The sequence below is a fragment of the Homarus americanus genome, unplaced genomic scaffold, assembly GCF_018991925.1.
Source record: "Homarus americanus isolate GMGI-L3 unplaced genomic scaffold, GMGI_Hamer_2.0 scaffold20930, whole genome shotgun sequence".
Classification (NCBI taxonomy): domain Eukaryota; kingdom Metazoa; phylum Arthropoda; class Malacostraca; order Decapoda; family Nephropidae; genus Homarus; species Homarus americanus.
The window spans coordinates 8930472-8948752 of NW_024748502.1; the positions used below are offsets into that span (position 1 = coordinate 8930472).

At 36.6% G+C, this 18281-nt stretch overlaps 1 protein-coding gene across 1 annotated transcript in view; it reads left to right on the plus strand.

The window, feature by feature from the left end:
- Positions 1 to 17713, plus strand: part of LOC121880307 (fatty-acid amide hydrolase 2-like) — a gene marked incomplete at its 5' end in the record, with an annotated part of 288336 nt that extends 270623 nt beyond the window's left edge. The window contains 2 exon segments of the mRNA XM_042387464.1: positions 1442 to 1624; positions 16951 to 17713. Of these exon segments, the coding sequence (XP_042243398.1) occupies positions 1442 to 1624; positions 16951 to 17049 (282 nt within the window). The 3' untranslated portion in view covers positions 17050 to 17713.
- Positions 17714 to 18281: the final 568 nt, after the last annotated feature.

Genomic DNA, 18281 nt, shown 5'->3' on the forward strand with positions numbered 1-18281 from the left:
TATATTCAAGTTAATCAGTATGTTACAAGAATCCCAACAATGTTTATTATATTCACCCAGGTCATGTCACTGGCTTTTTATAAGAGAGAAGCTTAGTCACTTAAGAACTGATAAATATACACTCGTTAGACCTGGGCCTGTGCCAACTGTCAAACGTATTGCCTCCCCTCCCCCCACGCTCGCTCCCACCCTCTCTCTCCCCCATCTGCTCGGCGTTGCTGGAATCCTTGTAAAACAGTGAATAATTTTAATATAAACGTCATGTATTTTGCACAAGAGATAAAAATTAATCACCTGTATCACATTACAGTGGTGATTTAAGAGTAAAAGTGTATATGTACGTATATAGTATTCCACATACTCGTAAGTATAAATACAAAGTTTATGTGATGATCGGACAACGTCCATTTTGGTTAACGTCATATTTCCAAGAACGTATCTAGGACGTTAACCGGCGCATGACTGTACTTTAAAACTCTGTATATTGATACAGTGGTCCCTTGGTTAACGAACACAATTCGTTCCAGAAGGTCGTTCGTTAACCGAAACCATTGTTTCAATGGGATTTTGGGTAATTGGTTCCAGCTCACCGAAAATTACATATAAACTAAAAATAAATGCATAAAGTACACTTACTTTGAGGTGTGCATGTAGAAGGCTCCTGGTTGATGATGATAATGATTGGAATTAGAATGGGGGTGGAGGAGAAGGGAGAAGAGAAGGCATTTGGGTGGAAGAGAAGTCACCCCATGCTTCATGTCGCCATTTCACCCTAAAATTTTAGTTCACTTGGTGTAATTCAAGATTATTTTCTTGAAATTAACACTGCACTGCATTAGATATTGTCAATATGTAAAATAAACTTCAGAATGACCAATAATTGCACTCTTAAAACGTAAAAATAGTTTATGTTCAAGAGAGTTTCAAGCAAGATGCTTCCTCCACTGAGCAGGGACACAAACTGACGCCATTCTGGGTGAGTCAAATGGCTGTTTGGCGCGCTAAAAACTAGTTCCCTGTACTTCAATTATGTTAATTAATTGTTAAAATGACTAAAAATTTTAATATAAGACTTGGAAAATTATTGAATAGGACAACCTTCTTGATATTTACTCAAATGGTAACGAATTTAAGCCCTAAAACCGATTACTGTATTGGCGGACTAATACTACAGCTGGTGAGCAGGTGAAAGCAGGCGAAAACATGTTGGGAAAAATTCGTAAGGAATTCGTTAACCAAATTTTTTTCGCTAACCGAATTGAATATTATTATGGAAGGTAATTCGTTGACCGAAATTTCGTTAACCGGGGCGTTCGTTAACCGAGGGATCACTGTAATTGTTTTGTTTGGAAGATGAGGTCTTATTTGAACGCTTTTAATGGAAAATTAAAAGCTTTAAGTTGTTAATTTTAAATTATATGTTAACTCTTAATCTTTTCAGGAACTTCTTGGTGAAGATGGAGTGTTGTTATTCCCAAGTCATCCAACCACAGCACCATACCACGGTCAGCCACTCTTCAGGGCCTTTAACTTCATATACACAGCCATCATCAATGTGCTACTCTTTCCATCAACACAGTGCCCTCTTGGTTTGGGGTCAAATGGCTTACCTCTTGGTATTCAGGTGAGATGTTCTTTTTTTTTTTTAGCCATTTTTTTCTATAAACCAATTTTTCTGATATAGTCCAGAATGAGACATCCAGCTTACGGGTGTATAATGCCTACATTAACTCACCGAGCCAACATACAGGCAATTAAAACATCTAATAATTACTATCGTAATATTAGAGGACACATAGCTACCTGGCATTTATGTAAATGCCTAGCATTAACTCACCAGGCCAACATACAGGCAATTAAAACATCTAATAATTACTTAAATACGTAATATTAAGAGGACACATCGCTACCTGGCATTTAATTGCAATTCTCAAAACCCCCTCCCGCACCCTCCATCACACACACTGCCACCGTCATCTCTTGCCCTAGAGCGAGCCGTAAACAAATGTCAACTCTCAAGGGGTGGATATGGGTGGGATGTCGACATCACATTCTGGACTACAGTATATCACAAAAACTGGTTTATAGAAAAAAATGGCTTTTTGTTCAATCCAGATTGCGACGTCTAGCTTTGATTACCCGAGCAGGAGGTGGAGAGGGAGGTGACATTGCGTATAAGGCTCCGCTAGCTTAGGTCCAGATTATAATTATAAACTTATTGGAATATTTTCCAATATTAGGAACATTTACCGGAAGGTAAAATGTTAATTTACATATCCCAATTAGGATACTCAATTTACTCTGATGAGGAAGAAGGTCCTGGTTGTGGAGATTGACTAGGTGGGGGAGGGGACCCCAGCACCACCACATGTGAAACATCTTTCAGAGATAGATGAAGATAGCTGTTTTGAAAGGTTTTTGAAGATCTCCAAAAGCCCACTTCTTTGATCTGACTGAGGCTCATATGCCGCAGAAAGGCCACATATTTCCTGGTGTCATGTGCCAAAAATTTCTTGCCAGGGTCTGCTTGACTCACTAACTGAGATAAATATTTTGTCATTTGACTAGGAGACAATTTCTTACCATCCCAGGATGAGAATACACAGGGGCCTCGATTAGGGAATCTGGTTAACCATTCTTGAAGATTCTTGACTGGGCACAATATATGAGGAACCGTTGTCTCCTCCATTAGCCGTTTTATCCTGATAGGTTGAGCTTGAAAATCCTCCCTTTCATTTTTTCTTAGGATCTCTGTAGGAAAAAGGGTGACATCTTCCTCAGAAAATACCAATAATGATGGATCATTGGAAATTGAAATCAGCTCACTGATTCTCATACCTTTTCCTATTGCTAGAAGGAAGGCTGCCTTCTGGAGCAATCTGTCCCGGTTCAGATTTATATTGTAATTAGGCCCCATAAGAAATTTAGTAGATTTATATAGAGACCAACTTGGGATTCTCTTAGGCCGAGGAGGTCTCTGAATGAAAAAGGATGATCTGAGCATTTGATAAATTCTTGGGTTCAAAGTAATATTAAAACCCCATGCCAGAGGGTCAACCATTGCTGAATTATAAGATGCAATTGTCGATCCTTGAAGGCCTTTAACTCTGAACAGAAATTCTAAAAATTCTAACACCATTGTTTCTGATAATGTGATTGGAGTCGTTAACCTGATAAATTGTTGAAAAAGTTTCCAAGCTTTCTGATATTGCATAGAAGTTTGGGGACTATGACCTGCTATCACTTGGTTAACTATATCAAAATTACCCAACAATCTATCTAAACATGTTTTGAGAAACTCCAGCATGAAGTGCCAAGGATATCTCGAACTGAGGGTGCAGTACCTGGTCTAGACATCCTTGTTGCAATTGTAGTGGATGCGGGCACCATTCCAACAGATCGAGACATCGCGGTTGTAGGATCCAATATGGTACAATTAAGAGGACCTTTCCTTGGAAGGATATGAGTTTGTGAACCACTTTGGGCAACATTTTCACAGGTGGGAACAGATAGATTGAATTCCAGCGGTTCCAATCTATGAGTAGAGCATTTCCTAAAAGATTTGATCGTTCCAGGGATGTATAAGTTGGCATCTTGTGATTGTTTTGTGAGGCAAAGAGTGGAGTCCCAAGCCTCCTCACTAGACTTTTGAACTTCGATATCGTTAGGGACCATTCTGTTTCTGTCAATACTGGCCTGAGACGGGACAGCGCATCTGCCCAATTGTTTTGTACTCCCGGTATGTGAGTTGCTTTGAGATAAAGTGTTTGTGTTACACAAACTTTGAAAAAAATTTCTGACAGTTTTAGAAGAAGCCAAATATCTGGTTGAGCCTTGATGATTGAAACAAAACACTGCCATTCTGTTGTCCATGGCAAACAGAATCGTCAAGTATTTTAAATTTGGGTTTGCCAACAAAAAGAATAGGACCACTGCTAATTCATTTATGTTTATGTGTTTGTCCCAAAGGGAGTTGCTCCAGTTCCCTTGATTGAATTCCCTTTTGAGGAATGGTATCCCCATCCTTTTTCGGATGCATCCGTACAAACGACCAAATCTGTTTGAGGCGGAACCAAGGGAGAGGAACCGATTAGATTGTCCAAATTTGTCCACCATGACAGATGATTCTTGATCTGAATTGGGAGAGAAGAAGCAATATTCTGTTTCTGTAGAGCAACTTCGATCCCAGATGAGTTAGTTGCTTCTTCCTTAACTTGCCCAAAGGAACTGCTATTGTGGCAAAATTCAACAGACCCAGTAGTTTTCCCCAATCGTGCCAAGAAACCTTGTGCTTTACACAAAAGGCTTCTACTTGGTGTATCACATCTGTTACTTTTGCTTCTGGTAGACTGACTGACTGCTGATTGGTGTCTCAATGGAGACCTAACCAATCCAATTTCTGACGTGGTATGAGATTTTATTTGACCTCGTTTACCTTTAATCGTAGGTTTTGAAATAGTTCTAGTGTACATTGGGTCGCCCTTTGACAATCTTCGAAAGAATTTCCGAGTATCAGCCAATAATCTAGATAAGTAAAAGTTCTTATGCCCCCCTTCGCAAGGATCTCTCTGGGGATGTTTGCCAGTTTTTTAAACACTTTTGGCGCAGTTGTCAGGCCAAATGGCATCACTGTGAATTGATAACTTACATCCCCCACTGCGAACACTAGACACTTTCTGTACCTGGGAGCAACAGGCACTTGATAATGGGCATCTTCGAGATCCACTTTTGAGATCCAATCGTTGGGTGGAAATAGATGCCTTTAATGATCCTAAGTGGGCATCTTGAAACTTGTTTTGGTAATGAACTTGTTCAGGACGGAAAGATCTAAAATCCACCTCAATTTGTCGCTGCCGTTCTTGGGGACTGGGAATAGGCGAGACTTGAAATATTTCTCTGACTGCAACAGTTCTATCACACCTCTGTTTAACAGTTGAATTACAAATTCTGTGAGTAAGGGGGTTGGTTTTTGACCCCTTTTTGGTAACACTAGGGGAGGGCTCCTCGACCAAGTCCATGTGAGGCCCCCTTTGATTGTCTTGTAAGCCCATATGGAAGAAGTCCACCTGTTTTCCCAACCCCCTACATCAGTGGTTCTTAACCTTTTATGAGTCACGGACCCCTTTGAGAATCTGGTGAAAGCTATGGACCCCCCCCAGAAAAATGCACATAAGCACATAAACACAACTTTGCATGCAATGAATATACTTTATTTTATTGAAAATTAATTGCCTCATACAGTGTATGACATACACAAAGTATGAATAAAGTAAACAATCTTAACAATTATGTTTCACACTTTTTTATGCAAAAATTAATGGCCACTCCATACAAGAATGACATACAATCATCTTGTGCAAATTAAACAAAGCAAAACTTTAATTCTGCTCAAAAGTTCATTTCAATGAGAAGGTTGTTGTTGTTTGGCTTGAATAAGAAGAAGATGAAACTGTAGAGTGGTCTTTGACAAGGTAACACGCATCTCATCTTTGACATCCAATCGAATTCGACTTTTCGTTTTGATAGAAACAAGTGCTGAAAACCCTGACTCACAAAGGTATGTAGTAGCAAACAGAATCAGAGCACCCATAGCTCGCTTTACCAGACGAGGGTAGGCTTGTGTCAACGCACACCAGAATTCTCCAAGGCTCTTTGAGTTGAATTCATTTCGTAACATTTCCTTTGTCTTCAGGTCAATGAGGTCATCTTTGGCAAGGTCTTCATCACTGATACAGTCTATGTCGGCAAGGAAAGGATTACGAATCCATGTTTCAACTTTAAGGTCACCTGAGAAGAAGTAACCTTTGAAAGAGTTCTGCTGAGTATCCAGATGTCTGCAGAGAAATTGACAGGGCCTTGTCTCACTCGGTTCCATCCTGCAGAAGCACTTCCTCTAACTTTGGAAAGTTTGCATAGTTGTCTGCCTCCAACCTCCTCTTCCACAGTGGCAGCTTGATCAGAAAAGCTTGCAGTCTTTCAGCAGCATCCATAATGGTGACTCCAGGGTCTTGAATCGTAAGATTCACCTCATTCATATGGCCAAAAATATCCAGCAAGTAGGCCAAGCCATGAATGAACTCCTCACTGTCAAACTGTTCTGAGAGTGGGCTTTCTTTTTCTCTCAAAAAAAGTGAAACTTCTGCTCGAAGTTCAATCAAGCGCTTCAAGATTTGTCCTCTGGAAAGCCAGCGAACTTCTGTGTGGTAAAGAAGAACTTCATATTCTGCTCCCATTTCTTGACAAAACCTAGCTCTGATGAAGTTGACGACTTTCACGCCAGTAGACAAGACTTCTTTCAGAATTGCTGGCTGAGACTTTGACGCCAATGCATGCCGATGTAGAAAACAATGACCTGAGGAGCTTCTTTTTTCACCAAAGCAGCAAAACCAGATGTGTTGCCAAGCATCGCAGGTTCTCCGTCTGTGCACAGAGTACAAAGATTTTTCTTCCAGTCGAAGTTTTGCTTGGCAAAGAAACTATTCACCATTTCTAAGATGTCGATGGCCTTTGTAGTTCCAAAAGGGGCTCACAAAATAGGAATTCTTCTTTGATGGCATCAGCATGCATATAACGGACGAAAACCAGAACCTGGCTGCACTGAGAGATGTCAGTTACATGCTGAACAGAAATGGCGTAGCTGCTAATTCTTCCATTACTTGCTTCAGAATATTAGAAGAAATGTCAACAATTGTAGAGTGGATGACGTCATTTGACAAAGGCACTGCTGCAATTTTCTTCCTCTGCTCCAAGCCACAAACCAGCTCGACCATTTCAAGGGCACATGGCTTTACCAAGGTCTCTCCAATCGTATGTGGCTTCTTTTGCTTGGCAATGCGATAAGCAACCCTGTAGGATGCTTCAAGACAAGGCTTTTGTGTTGGGGCAAATCCAAGTTTTGGTAAAATTCCAGCTTTCTCAAAAAAATGTTATGTAATTTATATGGAAAGCAGTAACTAATGAGCACAAATTAATAAGCACGACAGATCGACCGACAGAAAGACAGATAGACAGGCAGACAGACAGACCGACTGACGGACAAACCTTTACAGACAGACAGAGAGACAGACAGATAACCCTATTTTCAGTAGCATTATTACGGATTTCTCAAGGTTCCCCTCAAAAAAAAATATGAATGATACTGACTGATGACTTCGTGTTTTCCTACCCTACTGACGCACCCAGACCCTAACTTTATCCATTCTCTCGCTATTTATGCATCCCTACTCTAACTACGTGCACCTAGTCCCTAACTTTGACCAATAAATAATAACAAACTTGTTGTAAATAATGGATAAAACAAATAAATATAGCGCACCAACCCTTCTTGGTTTTTCACAACACTTGCACGTGCCTTTCACCACATACTCACAAACACATATTCACACACTGTACACCCATCACTCTTAGCCACACTCTGAAATTGTGGTCAGAAGGCGGTCGGAGGCCTCCAACCTCGGCTGGTACAGCTGTAGTAATAATAACTAAGGCCCTCTTTCGCTACCTTCACCAAAAACATAACCATAGGTAATTGAAAATATTTAGGAAAAAGTGTGTATTTGAAGATACTATGGCCCTCAGTTAAGCCTTACCAGTATATGAGAAGATTCCCAAGCCATGATAAACCGTGGAAAATGAGAAATAAATTTAAATGGTAAACATGGGCCACCAGAGACGCTTAGCAGTCAGCGCTATAAGCAGTGGCAGGGTACGTTTGCTTTAATTTCTTTCAATGGGAAACCATTCTAGAAGTCAAAACCTGACGATGATGACAATTGAATGTTACCTGACCTTGTACAGTAGCATCCCATGCCACCCTACAGATTTACTGGTTTTCTTCAGTAACCAAAAATACATACATAACATCTGATATATACAGTATTACCCCGCTTTACACGGTTTCACTTTCCGCGATTTCTCATTTACGCGGTACCTTGCCAGAACCGGATTTTCACTTTCCGCGGTGCATCTACTCATATACGCGTGAAGTATAATTTTTTTTTTTTCTATAGCTCATAAAATTCATACAAATTATCCTGCCAGAATATAATTTACATTGCTGGAATTCTTACAATATGATGATCATTTTGAATATAAACATCATGGATTTTGCATTAGACATACAAATTTTAGATCTAATGTAATAATTTGGTTTACACAAAGCAAGTATTTTATCTTTTGTGCAAAATATATGAAGTTTACATTCAAAATATTCCCTGACCTGCAAGGAATCCAGAAATGTCAATTATATTATCCTAACTTTAGTCTGAGGTATTATTTATTACTAAATGTTAAAATCTAGTGTTTCACCCAATCATTTCTCAGAGAGGTAGGGGCCAGTGAGCTGGGAAGATGGGGGGGGGGGGATTTGAGTCCATTATTTGAATGGACATTAACCTGGCGACTGTATTTCTCTTAAATATTAATTGTGTGAGCATACCATCATAAAATTTAGATGTTATTTTTACTACAACATAGGTATTGTGTCGGAAAAAGTGGAGTTTGGGGGTCGGGCCAGTCTCTATCGGAATTAATCCCATATGTTCTGTTGTTCACTTTACGCGGTTTTCACTTTCCGCGGTACCCTGTGGGTTCAATTGACCATGTAAATCGGGGTACTACTGTATTGACAAAAATAGAACAATGTACTGTATATAAAAATATAGTGAATATAAATGTTAAATTTTTATCTGACCTTCACAGACCCCCCTGAAGCCCATCCATCGACCCCAGGGTCCATGGACCCCAGGTTAAGAACCCCTGCCCTAGATGACCCAGCTGTCTGGCTTCATTGGGAGGGAGTGGTCGCTGATGTGGTGGAATAAGGTCTTCCACTTTTGAACAAACGGCCACCCTTACTATGTCTTGAATTGTTTCCTCCTCTAAAGCTTCCTCTAGGTTGATAACTGAACCAAGCAGCTGGTCCTGTTCCCCTGTTAGACCTTCCTCTTTTAAAACTTCCAAAAGGTCTTTGGACTCTTGGGAACAGAAATATGAATAGCTTACTCAACAGATGATCTAAACTTAACTAATGTTTGTTCATCACACAAAGCAGGAGAAAGAGGGGAAGAACGTAGCAATAAATAAGCACTACCACTTGAAGCATTATTAGTGGCTTGCTTCCTTAGCTGGGCTTTTAGTTTTAGGGCTTTCAACAACATTTCCATAAATGAGTTGTACAGGGAATATGGAATCCCTAGTATAGCAGCAGCAAAACATGTCTACTTCTGAACTGTCCTCATAGTCCAGCACAAACTTAGTCAATAACTGACACATCATGATTGCAGACCAAATATCTGCTGCAAACTTCCTAAATTTGAACTCTTCAAGCAACAGTGCAGAAGCAACTGGTTTAAAATTTATTTCATAACTTATATCAGTATATTTTGGAGCCGACAAATACTGGGAAAGTTCATGTAAGGAACTCTTTTTGTCATTAAATTGGAACTTCAAAAAACTAAACTTGTGAGCATTCCTATCTGAGGGAATGAACGTTAAGTCTTTCAATATATATTATCCCAGACTTCATCTATTTCAGAGATAATTTTGGAGCAAATATCAGGCCAAGAAATTGTAGTACATATTACCTTCTAAAAACAATGAATGATGACCCACAATTGCTTGGCCTTCCTGTCTCTTTGTAAGTGCTGAGAGATCAGGAAGTTTAGAAACATTTTCATAAAATACCTTGAATAAGGAATCCACAGACTCGTATGTGGTTGAAAACAAAGAAGACTTAGATCTTACCAATGTTACCCAAGGCCTGTTTGGATTATCCTTACACTCAATGTTCTCCATCAGCTGCGTGAGAGTCGACAGCAGCCTGTTTCCACTCATAGTAACCAACACTTTTGCCCCAGGTGGAAGAGGTTGCCAAAATGGGGAGAGGATGAAGTCAGCCTCAACAGGTTCTCCCTGCTCTAGTGACTGAACACTATGATTAGGGCCAACTTCCTCATCCTGATCCTGGAATTCACTAAAATTGGGCTGACTAGGTAGAGGTTCTTGTAATCTTCCTACTGTCTCATTTTCTTGAATATCCAATAACCTACTTTTCTTAGCAGAAGCAGGTTGGTCTAATTGGGGATTAAGTCTCTTACCTATCACCCATAATTCTAAACTTTCTGCCAACTTGGGTTTTATCCAGTGTTTTACATTTAGATTTTTACTCTTTAAGGCCTTATTCCATCTATTTTTAATTTGGATCTTCGATAATTCCTTCTTATCTCTTGCAGCTTGATTAATTTAAAAAAAATGATCATAACAAACTGCGCAATCCAATGGTGAAAACAGGTTGTCTGAGACACAGCTGCTATGAATTATGCAAGCCAAATGAGGATCTAACTTGGTAATCCAAGTGGCTCTACATCCTTGATAATTACATGTAGTATGGTCCCCTTGGATCCTGGGTGAAACTACTACTACTGAATTCACATCCTCTACTGACGGACACTTCCTTGTATGTAGTGTATGAGCTGAGCTCTCCAGTCCTTGTAGCTCCTCACTCAACACTAGTTCCCCAGGGACAGTTCCATGGTCTCCTCCGTCATCTAGCAGTCCAGACAACTGTCTTTCATCCTCCAGTTGCACATCACTCATCTAAACTAGGAGGAACACCATGAGTCACATTGCACCATCATAATAATTCAAGGGAGATAACATTTTCTCCCAAACATATTCAGTATGACTCATAACTGTGATATTTTAGTAAGTTATTTACTTTAATATCTCTTATTGTTATATGAGTCACAAGTGTGACAATCATAAACAACTAACTCACTATATCATACAACTCTCCCTTCTCTTATCTCAATTATCCCTCAGCTCAAAGAACTTTGTTTCTTAATCAAGCTAACTTCATTTTAGAGCACTTATATTTTGAGGGATCATCAAGTTCTCTCTATTTGTTGCCAATCAGAGTGTACAGACATCACCGCTTTAATTAATTAGTTTGAGCGATGATGCCTGAGTGAGCATCAAGTCACCCGGACGGTTTGACAGAACTGAGCTGCTACCATAGCGCTCCATTGGCTAACATCGTTCACCATCACTCTAGCAAGATGCATTGGGTTGAGAATTCCACCCTCAACGGTTCTCATTTAACCCATACTGAGGATACAAGGTTCATCCCAACATAACATAAGATTGCTAGTAAGACCGGAAGGTCAGCCTCACTAAAGGTCGCCTGGAAAGGCTGAACCCGCTACTGTGGACATGAAAAAAATAGTTATGAAGAGAAAAAATTAACTCTGGCCTGCATGCTGAGAGTAATTAGAAAACCCAGGGCGGAAGCCTGAAAAGTTTTGTGAATGAACATGAGAAGAGGGAGAGGGATGGCCACATGTATCATAGTATTTATACTAGCATGTGTATAATTGGGACAAAGAAAAAAATTATATGCAGTATATATATATATATAATTATATATATATATAATATATATAGATAATATATATATATATACAGTGGGGTATGCTATAACGAACGGATCCTACTACGAATATTCCTATAACGAACGGTTTTACCTATAAAATTGAGAATGCTATAACGAACGAAACTCCTACAACGAACATAATTTAATTTTTTTTTTTTCTAATTTATTGTTTTATTATTACAAATATTAATGATATTCTTTATTTCAGGGGTTTAGATGCATATTTATGCACTTTTTTACAATTTTTACAATTTTATATTATATTTTATATTAAGTGATTTATTTAGAACCTGGAGCAGTTAATCTGTATAATTATATGCAGTATATATATATATAATTATATATATATATAATATATATAGATAATATATATATATATACAGTGGGGTATGCTATAACTTAACGGATCCTACTACCTAATATTCCTATAATCTAACGGTTTTACCTATAAAATTGAGAATGCTATAACTAACTAAACTCCTACAAACTAACATAATTTAATTTTTTTTTTTTTTTTTCTAATTTATTGTTTTATTATTACAAATATTAATGATATTCTTTTATTTCAGGGGTTTAGATGCATATTTATGCACTTTTTTTACAATTTTACAATTTTATATTATATTTTTCACTGTTAAGTGAGTTGTATTTGGGGCCTGGAACGGATTAATCCTATAACAAACCTATTGCTATAATGAACAAGGTTCTATAGAACCAATTAGATTTGTTATAGCATACCTCACTGTATATATTATATATAAAATATATATTATATATATATATATATATATATTATGTATATGTTGTTGTGTGTGGTTTATATATATATATAGTATATATATATATATATATATATATATGTATATATATATATATATATCAGTTGTGGTCTCACTTTAACGCTGTCATTGTGGTCTCAGAGGTCCTCGTGTTGAAACTGCCAGTGAACAACAGAACATTTGGGATTACCTGTTGCTGTCAAACTTTGAAGTATCACATAACTAGTGCTAGTAAAATAACATCTAATTTTTGGGATGGTACATGCACAATTAATACTTGAGAGAAATAGAGAAATATAGCGCCAGTTGTCCATTCAAAACTCAATCCTCCTCTTCACTACACGCTCTTCCGTCTTAGAAAACCACTAAATTTTAATAAATAACAGTTAGATATTGTTGACATTGAGGAGTCTTTGTGGGCGAATTATTTTAATATAAATGTCATATTTTTTGCAATAAAAGATAAATGTGGTTACTGGGAAAGTTTATCTGTAATAGTCTAATGCAAAATAATGGATGTTTATATTTCAAATGATCATCAATATAAGAATTTGCAATGTAAATTATGTTCGTGGTGTCGGGATTTGTATTTATGCTAAAACAAATATTCAGTTAATGTGATCTTTCAGACATTACAGTATTCTGACATTTGCTCTTCCAACCACGTGTCAGTCTCAACCTCCCACTTCACCAATCTCTTCCTTCAAGAGAAGGTGGTTGGGTGAATTTAGATTTTGAGGCTGTAAATGGTCTTTAAGAGTTGTGCTGTTGATATTGGTGGAATTTTGAGTATCAGGTATTTTTGGGTTGGTAGCAGGAGGTACGTGGTTTTAGTTAGATAAATATTTATTTGTAATTATGTTCAATGTAATGTATATGATGTTTAGTTATTTGTCGATAAATTATAAGAATTTCGTAAAATTCTGGATCGGTAATTTTTATGAAAGCTAAAACAAATATCTTCAGTTGTTAAAATGTTGTGATACTGTGCCTTCTTCCCCTCGTTTCAATAATGGCTTCAGTAGTGTGTGAAATTGTGAATACTTTACTTTTTTGATAAATAATACCAAATAGAATATTGACGATTGTTGTAAGAATTTTTGAATAGTCATATTTTTTTAATAAAAGATGGTTGATAGTTACTAGAGTGTTATGCTATGTTTGTATTTAGCGTCTAATGCAAAATATATGATGTTTATATTCAAATGATCACCAAATTATAAGAATTTCCAGCAATGTAAATTATATTCTGGCCGGGTATTTGTATGAATTTTATGAGCTAAAACAGACAGTCAGGCAGGGTGGCGGGTATGGTGGGCAAATCTAAAAATAGCGCCTCGAAATGACATCACTGCGTATATTGTGGAAAAAACTGTTAAGTAAAAGTTCATTCTGGCTAGGCAATCACGTATATGATAAAACGCTGCTATGAAAACCGCAGTAGCGGGTAATACTGTATATATGTATATATATATATATATATATATATATATATATATATATATATATATATACTGTATGAAATAGGTATTGTATATATATATATATATATATATATATATATATATATATATATATATATATATATATATATATATATATATATATATATATATATATATATATATATATATTACTCGCTAACGCTGTTTCACTTAACGCTGCTTATCATATACGTGTGCTCGCCAGAGCTGAACTTTCACTTAACATGGATTTTTTCCATATACGCTGTGAGTGTCCGCCGAGACGTTATTTTAGATTTGCCCCACCCACCTCCTGCCTGACTGCCTGTTTTAGCTCATAAAATTATCTACAAATTTTGGCCAGAATATAATTTACATTGCTGAATTTTATATTTAGGATCATTTTGAATATAAACATCATATATTTTGCATTGTGACATACAAATTTTAGATAACATTTTTCTCTGGGTAAGTATGTTATCTTTGTGCAAAAAATATGACATATATATTCAAAATATTCCTGGTCTTGCAAGGAATCCAGCAATGTCAATTATATTATCCTAACTTTAGTTTGAGGTATTATTTATTACAAAAGTTAAGTATTCTGGTTTTCCCACACATCTCCTTGGGACGGTTGGTGGGGGTGGGGGGAGGGAGGGACCGACCGACCATCTGTTACCCCCGGAAGAATATTTTTTTTATTAACTGAAGATATTTGTTTTAGCTCATAAAATTCATACAAATTACTGTCGAATATAATTTACATTTCTGGAATTCTTATAATTAAACATCATATATTTTGCATTAGACATAAAATTTTTAGATAAAATGTTTAATCTGAGTAGTTGTTATCTTTTGTGCAAAATATATGACGTTTATATTCAAAAATATTCCTGGTCTTACAAGGAATCCAGCAATGTCAATTATATTATCCTAACTTTAATCTGAGTGTATTATTTAATACAAAATGTTAAAATTATTTTTTCACCCACTCTTCTCTGTGGGGGTGGGGCTAGGTTGGGACTGACCTCTTTTTCACTTTTCTTTCTCTTGGTGGGGGTGGGGCTAGGGTTGGGACTGACCTGCTTGGTTGGAAGAGGGGAGGCAAGGTGGAGTACTTTGATTGAGAGAGAGCCAGATAGTGTGTGAGATTATTTTTATTAACTGAGATATTTGTTTTAGCTCATAAAATTCATACAAATTACCCGGCAGAATATAATTTACATTGCTGGAATTCTTATAATTTGGTGATCATTTTGAATATAAACATCATATATTTTGCATTAGACATACAAATTTTTAGATAAAAAAATTTCTGAGTAACTATATTTATCTTTTGTGCAAATATACTTGACGGTATATTCAAATATTCCTAGTCTTACAAGGAATCCAGCAATGTCAATTGTATTATCTAACTTTAGTTTGAGGTATTATTTATTAAAATTTAGTGGTTTTCCCCAAAATTTCTCCAGGAGGGAAGAGTGGGCAGTGTAGTGTGAGAGGGAGGAGTTGAGTCCATTATTTGAATGGACATTAACTTGGGAACTGTATTTCTCTTAAGTAGTAATTATGTGTAATGCCATCCCTTAAAATTAAGATGTTATTTTACTACAACATAGTTATGTGTCTTTAAAAATTTGATTTGGGGAATTAGGGCGGGTTTCTATTGGGAATTAATCCATATGTTTGTTCACTACTTGTAGTTCACTTACGGGACCCTCTGGGTTCTGTGACAGCGTTAAGTGGGGGTCCTAACTAATATATATATATATATATATATATATATATATATATATATATATATATATATATATATATATATATATATATATATATATATATATATATATATATATATATATGCTGATAACCACAAGGAAAGAAGAAAACACGAAGTTCCCAAGCGCTTTCGTGTAATTCACATCTTCAGGGGTGAGTACAGGTGTGTATGGGTGTATTGTTTGGATTTTAGTATTGTTTGTAAATACAATTAATATATATATTAACTCACCTACAGTGTTATCTTAAATCCATGTCCTTAATGATGTCTTAAACTATATCACAAGAAAATTCATAACAAAGTAACTTAATAGCCACCAATTATGTATTGTGTGGTATACAATGATCTGTATGACACGTCGTGGAATGTGTTGTCTTATAACACAATATAATAATTATATAGTTACAATTGCTACCATCATTGAAATGCTCATGATGTTCAGCACACAATATTAACAGTAACCGAGCACACACCAAAATATATGAAGCTTGCATATTGTGGTGGGGTGTTTAAACACTGGAAATTGGAAGAATTGGGACAGTCACCTAGATTAAGTCTGAATACTATTTTACAATACTGATAACTTTTTCACTCGACTCTTTTTAACATAAGTATATAATTATATAATATTGCATATTATCACAAATATTTATTAAGCAAAGGATGGGTGGAATATAAATAAATATTACCATAATCTCTTGGTCGGAACAACAACAAAATTGTGACGTGGTCGCTGAGTAAAACTAGCTGACCAAGGCCCTTCACCCTGATCCTTGCATATTTCACTTTTATCCTTAATATATTCCATTCTTTAAAGTATCATTGTGACCTGAGCGACAATAAGCACCCAGGGCACTGCACTTGTTCCATGAATTCGCATCCATAAAGAAACAACTGTAAGACAAAACGTAGTTAAAAAGGCAGCTTGAAGTTATGGTGGTATAAATAATAAATAAACCTGCCTCTCATCCAGCCCCCACCTCCTCTATTCACCCCCCCCCCACCACACACACTACAGTGGGTGACATCTGTTGGCTGACCATAGCATTTCCCCCAGCTGTTTCAAAACTTCAGACTCAAGGCTATTCGAACACTCACTGTGCCTGGGTAGTGGACTCGACTTTTGTGCACGATAGTACCTGTGCAAAAATGAGACCCCACTGTACGCCATCCAGGTATTATGCAAAGCATGAGGGAAATAATCAGTGGTTATTCCATTTGTTTGTTACAGGTCTTGGTTGGTTATGCTGGTGATATCTCAGGCTTTTTTAAGTTAGGAAGCTAAGACTTGGATGCAAGAGTAAACAGGTGATTTTTCTCTCTCTCATCTTGTACTTGCCCTTTTCCCTCATTCCATCTCCAGGTGCAGGGCGGTGTAAATTGAATACCTGTATATCATTATTTGTTTCTGTTTATAACCACTTCTAAATAAATAATATCAAACTTACATATTATAACACTAATCTCATGTACTTTGGCCTTCCATTTCTGTTTTAGGTTGTGGCAAATCACTACCATGACCACTTGACTTTGGCTGTTGCTGGAGAATTGGAGAAAGCCTTTGGTGGATGGGTTTGCCCATCTGAAGTACCATAACCTCTCTGGAAGATTTCCACAATAAGATTGCAACAATGGTCTGCCAGTGTGCAACCCTATGGTATTAGGGACACTGGGGTATTAAACAGCTTTGAACTTACATATTGATGATTATAATATAGCTGGTTTTACATGTTATGAAGTTGAAGAACTAGATGTCCTCACTGCCATGTCTCATTAAAACTTTGCAAATAGTTATTAAAGGTATGCAGAAAATTGAATGTTTGTCTGAGTAATTGCTTAATGTATTTCTATCTTTTTTAGTTTTTCTAATTAAAGTTTTGTGTTGTCAGGTCTACAACTTCAGTTGGATTTGTTTTACAGATTCACCCTTTCATATCTAGCAACCTAGTGACCAGGGTCATATGAGTTGATTGAAATTCTCTTGAAATAGACGTTTAATAATTAATTAATGGTACATTAGATTAACTACACTTAGCCTAATATCCTATAATGTTATGAATTTCTTTGTTCACAATTATGACACACATCATAGTGAATAGACAGTATATAATAAATAAACAAGTAATGTGACAATAATATTTAATAAATGTTTAGTTAATGAAATAACCAATGAAAAAATAAAGTTGAATCTTAGATTACATCAGGGTTATGTTCCTGGGATCTCCACATAAGATGTGAATTACACGAAAGCGCTTGGGAACTTCGTGTTTTCTTCTTTCCTTGTGGTTATCAGCATATATATATATATATATATATATATATATATATATATATATATATATATATATATATATATATATATATATATATATATATATATATACATACATACATACATACATACATACATACATACAGTCATGCGCCGGTTAACGTCCTAGATACGTTCTTGGAAACGTGACGTTAACCGAAATGGACGTTGTCCGATCATCACATAAACTTTGTATTTATACATACGTGTATGTGGAATACTATATATGTACATATACACTTTTACTCTTAAATCACTACTGTAATGTGATACAGGTGATTCATTTTTATCTGTTGTGCAAAATACATGACGTTTATATTAAAATTATTCACTGTTTTACAAGGATTCCAGCAACGCTGGGCAGTTGGGGGTAGAGGGAGGGAGCGAGCGAGGGGGCTCGGGGGGAGGGGAGGTAGTACGTTTGACAGTTGGCACCGGCCCAAGGTCTAACGCGTGTACCAGTATATTTATTAGTTCTTAAGTGACTAAGCTTCTCTCTTATAAAAAGCCAGTGAAA